We start from the raw sequence: 10,927 nt of genomic DNA, 5'->3' as shown, positions 1-10,927 counted from the left end.
CACAGAGTTGATTAACAAATCAATACCAAATTTCAAAAAATTGGTATGTATCTTCGGTGGAGTTATGCCGCAAACTAGACGAAGGAGGTGGAAAAGATCTTCGGGTCATAGTTCTCGGCCTCCGCAAGAACACGTGACCGGATGTTCGTCAAGTCGTTCTGCACCACCTTGAGCACCTAGTTGTGTTAACTGGGATGACGATATGGATGACTTCATGCCCCCCAAATCATGGCCTCGAACACCTGATGTTCCTCCCCCTGTACATGAAAGTAGAACCATAAAAGAGAGAAAGGGAAAGTCAAGAGGTTCGTCAAGTCAAACTGCACCACCTCCAGCACCAAGTTCTGTTAACTGGGATCACGTCTTAGATGATTTCATGCCCCCCAAACCATGGCCTCCAAGAGATGATGTTCCTCCCCCTGTGCGTGACTACCTAGATGATTTCATGAAATAATGTGTAACATATATTGTTCATCGGTCTAGATTGTGAAGCAAATTGTACTGAAATAATTTGGATTCTTCAGTATCATGGATGTGTACTCATTTAGCTATCTTCTATGTGTCACATTATGTGGTGGCTTGTGCTATAGGTGGCGACAAACCATGTGTCCAAGCATTTGGGGGTAACCAATCTGATACACTGAACGAAATATAAATATAACGTTAAACAAGATACCACATAAGATATTACATTAAAGGTTACGTTCATTACAACCAAATTCTATAGAAATACGCACTGCCAACTAGTTAAACAAGACATTTAGGCATAGTACATACACAATATACATAATTTCGTACACACAAATAAATGCACAACTAGATGCGGCGAATTCTTGTAGGTGGAGCCGATCCATCCGTCGGATTCCCGGAAGGTCCAGCCTCGGCAGCAGCATTGGGTACTGATAGTTGTGGGCACTTCTTGTAAGTGTGACCGTCCGCTCCACACAAGTTGCAATGTTTTTTCTTCTTTCCAGCCTCGGCCTCGTCCATTCCGTTCCGGATACGATGTGTCTGCCGTCGGCCTATGCCCCGCTTCGTAGCTGCATCAGGGATGAGAATTGGATGGGGATTTTTTTTTGAGTGAATGGGCCTAGAATACCAATGCCGTATATCTCATGACACCAAGTCTGTGCTGCGGCTTCTTTTGTGAAATATTGAGAAACATATGACGCAGCATCTAACCCAGATACAGAACAAGCCGCGATGACATGGGAGCATGGTAAGTGATGCACCTTTGGCTTCTGACATCGGCAGAACACCCTCCCATCAATGGTTATCAAAACTTCTTGAATTACCCTTTGTCTGCGGACACCCTGGCCGGTCCTGTCCCTGCATGATACCTCAAATCTTTGCTCCTTTGTGCCCATCGATATGACTGAGTGAAATCGAGCCTTTTCAACTTTTTTCTCCATGTACTCATTGACCCTTCTGTAAAAATGCACTCCTGGATCATTAAGTAAGGGAGCGGCTGATGTGTATCGCTCCCGAAAATACCTTATGCATCCATACATGATGAACTCAACAATGCCAACAAGAGGAAATCCACGAACACGACGCATTACCATATTGTAACATTCAGCATGGTTGGTCGTCTCGATCCCATAACGTCTCCCATCTGTGTCATACAGAAGTGACCACTTCTCTTTAGGTGCACCATCAATCCACTGTGAAAATGGCTTAGCATGTCCAACTAATGAATCTGTAGAACGTCTCCTACTGGATGATGAGGCCTGGCTCTTAAGCAATTCAGCACTCATGTCATCAATTGTACCCCACAAAGCATCAAACTTTCTCTGCTGATTCTGAGTGCACAATCGCTTGAACAAATTCATCAGATCCTTATTCTTGAATCGCTCATAAAATTTAGTAGCCATATGCCTCACACACCACCTATTGACAACATCTGGCCATATAGGAGGTGAAAATTGACTACCTTCTTGGAGCTGCCTTATAGCTGCAAGTAGACCTGCATGCCTATCACTGATAAGGCAAACATTAGGCTTTCCAGCAACAACGTGAATCTTCAGACGTTCAAGAAACCAGTACCAGCTTTCTGTGTTCTCATTCTCAATAAAGGCAAAGGCGATGGAAACTATCTGCTTGTTGCAATCAATTCCGATTACCGTCAATATTGTTTCCTTATATTTCCCTGTCAGGAAAGTGCCGTCAATACACAGAACAGGAAGGCAGTAAATGAATGCCCTCACACATGCTCCAATGCAGAAGAAAGCTCGCAGCAGAATGCTTGGCCCCCCTGTCAAGCTCGGTACACTGTATGTATCAAAAGCACTTCCAGGATTTCTTTGCACAATTGCTTCAAGCATACGAGGTAGGTTGTCATATGATGCTTCATAAGTATGTGGTGTAACAATTGAACATTCCCAGTGTGTCTTGAACTTTCCCTTGTATGCATGCACTCGCCATGTACAGTCTCTATCTACACACCTCACCTCGTATTCTTTGCTGCTAGACTTCAGTACTCTGAATTCCTTCCTCAGAGATACAGCCCAGAGCTTCACAGCATCCTTCACATCCTCAATGGTACGATACTTTGCCCCTTGTTTAACCTCATTCACTCTGTATTCAAACTCCGGACATCTAATATCTTGTACCACTGGATTACCAAAACCCTCTTTACGCCATTCACCTAGCACTGGGAAGCGCTCATCGTCCTCATCGTCCGATGAGTCCCCACATTGCTCTATTATTTGTGCATCCTGGTCTTCTTTCTCCATGTCCTCCACAATTCCAGGTATCCGCTCGCCTTCATCTGCTAAACCTTGTGGTTCTGGTTCTGGTTCTGGAGCTTGCACGTTCTCTTCTTCTTTATCCTCTTCCATCTCTTCATTGCAGTCAGATGTTGTGTGTGTTGACCCTTCACCTAAATCACCGGTCTTCTGGTGAATCTGAATTACCATTGCGAGAGGCCACCCACTTTCAAGAACTGCGTGCATGTAATGTTGCCATTCTTCCGTACTACTTATATGCGTCAACTCCCAGAAATCCCCATTAGCTTCCCAGGAAGTCAAGGTATGAACCGTAAGCAAATGGGTCTTTGAATTCACATTAAACATCTTGTGAAGACATTTCCGTATGGACTCAAAACTCCTCTCTAGGGGTTTGTCTAGACTGCACTGTCTTCTTTCCAATGCTGATAGATTTACTCCATAGGAATCATGAGTAATTCTATAGAAGTCACCGTAATAAACTTGAAATGCCACTTTGCTCGACATATCTGGCCATGCAAAGACTTCATTTTAATTAATCTAATATCTACAAATATACTATGACTTCAATTATAACTACTAATCCGAACCCTAAGTGCTTACAACAATAAAAAATACTAATCATAAAATTAAATATAAAAAAATCTCGAATGACAATGTTGAGAAATATTGGTTACCTGCGGTTCGGATCCAAAATCCTGCAGGGCTTCGCCGGTTTTTTTACCTCCCTCACCCCTCCTCTCTCCCCTCTCTGGATCTCGTGGGCAGAAAATGAGGGCGCTGAGGGAAGGGTTGGAGTTTTATATTTGAGGAGGGAGCCTGCCGCCCCCCTGCCGGGCGGCAGACCCCCTGCTGCCCCACCAGTTGGCGGCTGGGAGCCTGCCGCCCGGCAGAGGGGCGGCAGGCTCCCTCCAAGGACCTCTGCGCAAAAAAATTATTTTTATTTACATATAGGTCCCTACCGCCCACCTGCCGGGCGGTAGGGGTATAGAACTGTAAAACCTAAATCCAAAAATATATTTCTGTAAAATTTTTTTTTGAAAAATGCAAAAATAAAAAAGTCGCCTTATCTAACTTGCTACTTGCGGGAACGAGCTGTATAAAGAATCGACTATAGAGATACTCGTACTCCCTTCTATATTCTCTTTTGATAACCATGTTTCATCTCGGCACAATGATCAAGGATAAATAATTTATTGCTGAAGGAAAAAAATTCCTTGCTACTTGCGGAGTGCTAGGGCCAACTTTTTTCGTTTTTCTAAAAAAATCTTTGTCGGCGGGCATCATAAGCACCCGCCAGCACAGATTTTTGTGTTGACGTGTGACTTAAGAGGTCTGCCAGCACAAATAGTCATTTCTACTTGCTCAAGATTGCTGGCGGGTGCGAAACCCGTCAACACAAACCTATTTTGACTGCCAGCGCAAATATTTTGTGACGTAGTGCTACCTTTCAACGGTTCACTTGTTAAGATACAAAAACTGTAATACCTTATTGTCAATCTATTGATGTCCATTTTATACCGTGTGGAAAGAAACAAACATGTAAGAAAACGCGCAGCCATTACTGAGATTCATGTGCAGTTCAGGGGGAAGCAGGCCGGTTTTGCCAGCACTGGGCTGAAGAAGTCATGGCGGGCCAAGATACAAGATGATGCAAATGTCTTCCTTTTCTGTGTTCACTAGATGTTTTTTCAGCAGATGATTGGCGTCAGAAATATTTTCTGTTCTTTGTTTTGATTTCTATAATACAGGCCAGCCCATATGTTTGATTTAGAAAGTAAACATGAAAGTGCTAATTATTTAAACAATCCTTTTGTTCGTCTACTTCTATCTTGCTGTAGTAAGAGATTATGCTGCTCTGACGTGGCCTCACGTAAACCAGATGAGTTCGGGGACAATGAGTTACCTCCATCTGGCTCCATTTCCTCTGCCCCGTGACTGAGCGGTAAAAAACTTAAAAAAGTTTCTAGCACCATTAGAACGACAGTCAAGACTACACAAATTAAAAAAGGGTTAATTCTCTATATCATAGAAAAAAGAACTGATTCAAAAAACCGTGAACCGGTCACCAAGACGGGTTCAGTTCAATCAAAAGATCGTCCTACAATTGGGCGTGTTAACCTGTGCGAACTGGCTGGTTTTGAATTAAACCAGTGAAACAGTGAACCGGTTTTGAGTCGAACCGTGAACCAGCGAACCGGTTTTTAGGGAATCAATAAACAGTTGACGTTTTGATATTGATTTTGAAACTTTGGACGATAGACAATTATATTATTTCTATTTAATCCCATGTATTATGTCATTTGTGATTTTTTAATAAAACTTGAATATTACTCATATAAATCATAAGAAATAATTATTATATTGATTGACAAATGATGAACCACTTGTTGGACAAGTGAACCACCTGACCGGTTCTATCTCCAGTCGAGCTTTTCGTTCTATGCTCTGTATATGCCTTAATACAGTCCAATCACAGAATTACTCTACTAAAAATTGCATCAAACAAACTGGAACATTTTCTCCTTTTTTTTGAGAAAACATTTTTCTCTATTATTTAGACAAGTTGCACACAGTACGCAAAACAGCATTCAAATGTACCCGCAAAAAACATTTTAAAGCAGATGTCATTTACAAAAGTATCCCCAAGTCAAGATTGACGCGACACAGGTACTTGCATTTGCTGGAGTCAAAACAAGTTAAAGCAACAAACGTACTACAAAGAAATAGTGTTGTGGGCGTTAACAAGGCACTGTCCGGAATCAAGTAAATTTTTTAGAGGTACTGTAAAGAAATAATTGACAAAATAAATACAGCCACAAGAAATAATGTAAGTACGTTGCTCAAAAAAAAAAGTAAGTACAAAAACAACAGGCGTAACACAAGGCCAGCAACGTACGTGTGGGGAGGAGCGAGTTCGCGTAGCGGTGTAGTACTATTTGCCTTCATTTCCTATTGGTTTCTTTTCTATCCAAAAAACACACAAAAAAAACACCAAATCATCATGAGCACACGGAACGCATTTCTCATTATTCTCCGGAATACGCATGCATGTACGTGATTGTTTCAACATGAATAGTACATGTTTGCAATGTCGTCGTACCTGCTGGTGAGCGATGGAGGTTGTTCCATATAACTTGCCACACATCCTCGTGAGAATGACATGGTCTAAAAACTTACATTTTTCTATTAAAAAAATATAATAGAATTGTAATTATGTCAGTGGGTGAATCACCTATATGCTGCTCCCCATCACCTTGCATGCATGAGAACACGTTAAGCTATCAGTGTTAATCCCTTCAGATATGTTGTCATTGAAAGTTGAAACACCAAAGTTCCACTAGCCCTATATATATATGCTAGGGCCATTGGAGCCTATAAGTGGGTAACCTTTTTTTTTTGCTTTTCTCTTATGTTTGTCCTTTTGTTTTTTCAATCACTAAGAGATCTGTACAATACATCATCACCCATCTGGTGTTGGTTGCATTTAAAATTAGGCATGCCAAGGCAATAAATCATGCTTTCAGATAAACCTAATTAAGTTGATCCCTACCACGACAGCATCATTTAGATGTTCAGAAGAGGAGAGAACTGAAAAGGTTGGTGCTTTTAGCTTTGTGATACCAAAGGAAAAATAGAAAGTATCCACTACTGACTACATATACATCGGCAGGAATATCCCGACCGTCGGATCACGCGTAAATGGCTCGGATTATCCATGAGGCTCTGCAGTTTAAAAAAAAGCTCTCACACTTTATCGAAATTAATATGTAGTCCAGCCCACACTCAGGTAGTTTTATGGAAACTCCCTCAAACTTTGCATAAATAACATTTGCTCAAGCCACCTCTCATTCAGTTTTACGGCGACCACCTCGAGTTTTGAAGGAATGCCAAGAGAGTTGCAAATTTTACAAAATCTCCCTCAAACTTTATCAAAATTAATATGTAGTCCAGCCCGCACATAGATAATTTTATGAAAACCCCCTCAAAATTTGCAGAAATATAATTTCATTCTAGTCACCTCTCAGGCAGTGTTACGAAAACCCTCTCGAGCTTTTAAGGAATGCCAAGAAGGTTACCAATTTTACAAAATTCCTCTCAAACTTTATCAAAAATAAATTGTAGTCCAACCACTACTCCAACAATTTAATGAAGCCCTCTCAAGCTTTACAAAACTACCATTTATTTAAGCCACCTCTCAGGCAATTCGACGACATCTCCCTCGATCGAGCCACCTCTCAGGTAATTTTACAATCCGAGATCCATGCATCTCCCACAAAACATGAACTTTACATAAATTAACACACGGTCCACAAACTTTTACAAAAAAAGACCCTAAACTTTCTGTAAATCTACACACAACCCAATTTTTTGTGGAAAAGTCCCCCAGCTTTGTCGCAGACAACTCGGCGTCCCTATTTTTTTACAAAAAAGTGCCTTAGCTTTATTGAAATTAACCCACGATCCATAGACTTTTACGAAAAAGGCCTTTCTGCAAAGCTACCCACATTTCAAAATTTTGTACAAAAAATCCCCAAAATTTGTGACAATCAACCTGCGGTCCCTGCATTTGAACTAAACAAGACCCTAAAGTTTTTCGAAAATAACTAGAAGCCTAAAATTTTGCAAAAAAAATCTCAAATTTCGTACCAATCACTGGGATATAGGTCATGTCGCAGCAACGCCGCGCCAACCTTTCTAGTATATGTGACTAAAAAAGATTATACAAAACATGCAAAAACGAAGTCTAGAAAATTGCAAACATCTGTGGTTTAATTCTCTATGGTTGTCCTTGGTCAGTTCACCTGCAGTTCAACGAATTTAAAGATATCATTATTATAAAGTGCACCTGTGGTTACTAAACTAGCGGGAGTAATCAGATGGAATCATGGAAACCTGCATTCCGACCAACAAGGTGTCAAGGTGGTGGAAAAGAGAGAAGAAGCTATAGGTACAAGAATAATGGAAATGTTGCCATGTTGCAAAGGCTACAAGGGTTATAAACTTATCAAACCTGTAATTTGAAATAAAAACTTGCCTTTATAAAGCATAGTTTGTATTTCAGCGAAATAGGTATTGTCCTTCGTTGCCGACTATCTAAAAGCATCATACATGCAGAAAAATAAAGTAGAATCTCAATAGATTGTCACTATCTAGTACTGTTGATGTTTTATGGCAGAAAAGTCGAAAGAATAATCGCAGGGGAATCTACATTTATGAAAAGTATCGAGGAAATGTTGAATATGTTGTGGTTCCTATTTCTACTTTTGCCCCCTACTTTGAACCACTGTCCAATCACTAGGAGGTTCGTACAATACATCATCGTCCAGCTAGTGTGAATGCATCCAAGATTCATGGGTAACCTTATTTCTAGTTTTTCTTTTGTGTTAGTTCCTTTACTTTTCCTCTAACTTGAAATAATAACTTACGTTTTTATAATTAAAGCATAGTTTGTATTTCAACGAAATAGGTATTGTACGTCCTTCCTTGCCGACTCTACAGGAAAATAAGGTAGCATATCTCAATAGACCGTCACTATCTGGTACTGATGATGTATTTTATGGCAGAAAAGCAGAAGAAATCGAAATCTGCATCTGCCGAGGAGGTCAAATGCTGACATCCATTGACCATTCAGCTACAGTTGCACAACATAGGAAACCACGAAGAAATCCAGGACGCTTATAAATCCCGTCACCTTGTCTCTCACCGCTCGCCGGCTCCATGAACAGTTCCTCTCCTCGATCTGCCGATCGACTGGTATGGAGTCTGGAGCTACCCAGCCGCGCCGCTCCTCATCGGTCATGGACGCCGCTGCCGCCACCAAAGAATGCTCCAGCTGGCTCTCCTCCTCAGTCCTCATCCTTGTCCTCCGCCATGGCAGGAATGGTGTGGCCGAACACGTGGGATCAGCACCACCAGCCGCCTCTCGCCGGATAGACAGAGAAGCGGGAGGGCTTCATCGGCGTGCGGCCGCGGCCGTGGGGCACGTTTGCCGCCGAGATCCGCGACTCCACGCGGAGGGGCGCTCGCGTGTGGCTCGGCACCTTCGACACCCCGGAGGCCGCCGCCGTCCTCAACTTCCCCGTCCACCGCGTGCGGGAGTCGCTGGCGCCGCTCGCGCTCGCCGGCGGCGCTGGGGACGGCGGCTCCCCTGTCCTCGCGCTCAAGCGGCGGCACTCCAAGCGCACGCGCAGGCGGCGCAGAAGGCTCTCCCGGACGAGCATGGACGACGGCCCAGGATCTCCAGCCGCCATGCCAGTGCTCCGACGTGTCGGCCACGGCCGAGATGGCGGTGCCGCAGCAGCAGGTGACGGCGGCGAGCTGCCAGGTACGCTGTGGCGTCCTGGAGCTCGAGGACCTCGGCGCTGATTACTTGGATGAGCTCCTCCGGACGTCATGCGAGTTGGCAGCAGGTTGAAGTCCTGGTCGTCGTCGTCGTCGTCATCAGTTCAGCATTATCAAGGTCAAGCCAATGCTGTCGCACGGCCACCAGCTATTACCATTATCTAAGTTTGCACGCACCCCTTTAGCCAAACATAGGATCTGTTTGGTTAAGGTCACTGGATGGCAAACCAAAATTTGGCCATATGCCCATAAATTTTGGCATTTCTTTGGTGTATATGCCAAACATTTGCCTAGCCGTAGAGAAAATTTAGCTGGACAAGCGTTTCCTTCACAGATGCTGGACAAGATTTTAGCCGAAGAGAACATCTGGACGAGGTTTCCTGCGTTGTAAATTTATAATCACTTGAAAATTTTCAAATAAAGGGCTTGCACCTCTGCACTGAAAAATTGAATTCGACAAAATTTTGAAAAAAAATACCACCCATGACAAGGAAAGAAAAACGAGTTTCTGAATCCGCCCTTGCAAACACCTTTAAGCATATGCCTTCTTCTTTTATGTGAGATGAAACATGTTGAAGTTTGTTGGCTGACCCTCGAGGGTTGTTACATCACGGACATTTATTTGGACTATTCCTAGCTGAGTAATATAAAACACCGACATGTTGTGAACTAATATAAGTTAGGACACAGATGCTTCCACGGATTCTCTATCGAATCTTTAAGAAACAACACTAATTAGTAAATGCTAGTCAATCGACCCATGCTTAGAAATTTTAAGATACATAGTAAGTATTTTGCTCAAGCTAGCAATCCATATTGAATTTTAGGTGTTTTAATGATTTAATCTCAAGATTAGAGGATATACATGTAATATTTATTGCCAAAAACTTATAATTCCGCAGATGCAAAGAAAATTTAATTTTTAAATGCGGGAAATAGCTCTTCAAAACAACAATGAGTAGACAGATGTTATAGTTGGTAAAGTATTAGAGATTGTGAAGAATAAAACTTGTTGTACCATTGGTTTGACATATATAAAATTTGAGTGACATTTGTGTTTACAAACTCGGATTTTGTTTCGGATCGATAAATGTGTGAATTATGTATTCCTACTCCTTGATAATTAAGAGAAAAAAGAAGTGCTCCTTGGCCCAATCCAACATTCTCTATAACCTGATGGTGTATTTGTAGAGTACAACCCTATTTATTTCCACTTATAAGTGGCTTACAAATTGTAACACCCTAAATTCTCAGTTTTGCAATTTAATAATTTTTTTTAGAATATTCTAGAATTCGTTGAGCTTGTTTAAGGATTAAAGGATCTTCTAAGGTTTTATATGATTTAGGCATTTAAATTTATTTCTGAAATATTAATGAAACCATAGGAGTTGCATTTATTTCTGTTTGTTCAGTTCAAATTTTGGATTTGAATTCATTTCTTGGTTTGGTTTTTAAAATCGCAAAGTTTTTATTTTTCTTCCTTTCCCCTTTTCCCTTAGCCCAACTTAGCTTAGCTTCTGCAGCCACTGGCCATCGGCCCAGCCGCGACCTACATGTTTCCTGCATTTCGGCCGGCTCTAACACCTGCTGCCTCGCAGCTGCTAACGGATGGCCCCACCCATCATCCTCGACCTCCGACCGAACCCGAGTTGATCTCGAGTCCGACCAAGTGCCGTGCCGCACCAATAAACAATTGGGTCCATAACTACTGTTGCCTTTTCTAGTGTGTGTGTGTGTGTATGCTTTATATTTTAGAGAAGGCCAGGGGAGCTAGGACCCTTCTGATTTCTATTACTAGAAACCAAGCCTTTACCAACTGAGTTCAATTTCTCAAAACCTGAACTCACAAGTTCTTC

The 10,927-nt window shown here is 42.1% G+C and overlaps 1 protein-coding gene across 1 annotated transcript; it reads left to right on the top strand.

The window, feature by feature from the left end:
• The first annotated feature begins 8,527 nt into the window (after positions 1-8,527).
• LOC120639945 (ethylene-responsive transcription factor ERF094-like) lies at positions 8,528-9,546 on the top strand. The gene is made up of 2 exons (XM_039915859.1): positions 8,528-8,612; positions 8,668-9,546. The coding sequence occupies exons 1-2, from the start codon at positions 8,528-8,530 to the stop codon at positions 9,093-9,095; spliced, it is 513 nt and encodes a 170-aa protein (XP_039771793.1). The 3' UTR covers positions 9,096-9,546.
• The last annotated feature ends 1,381 nt before the right edge of the window (positions 9,547-10,927 follow it).

Source organism: Panicum virgatum, chromosome 7K (assembly GCF_016808335.1).
Source record: "Panicum virgatum strain AP13 chromosome 7K, P.virgatum_v5, whole genome shotgun sequence".
Taxonomy (NCBI): Eukaryota; Viridiplantae; Streptophyta; class Magnoliopsida; order Poales; family Poaceae; genus Panicum; species Panicum virgatum.
This window is presented reverse-complemented; position numbering and strand designations above follow the sequence as displayed.

What these genes read in the sequence shown, in the direction of transcription:
- LOC120639945 (XM_039915859.1), top strand. Translation starts at nt 8,528, where the DNA reads ATGGACGCCGCTGCCGCCACCAAAGAATGCTCCAGCTGGCTCTCCTCC. An exon ending in CCTCCGCCATGGCAGGAATG is followed by an intron (nt 8,613 to 8,667) that starts GTGTGGCCGAAC and finishes CCGGATAGACAG; the next exon opens with AGAAGCGGGAGGGCTTCATC.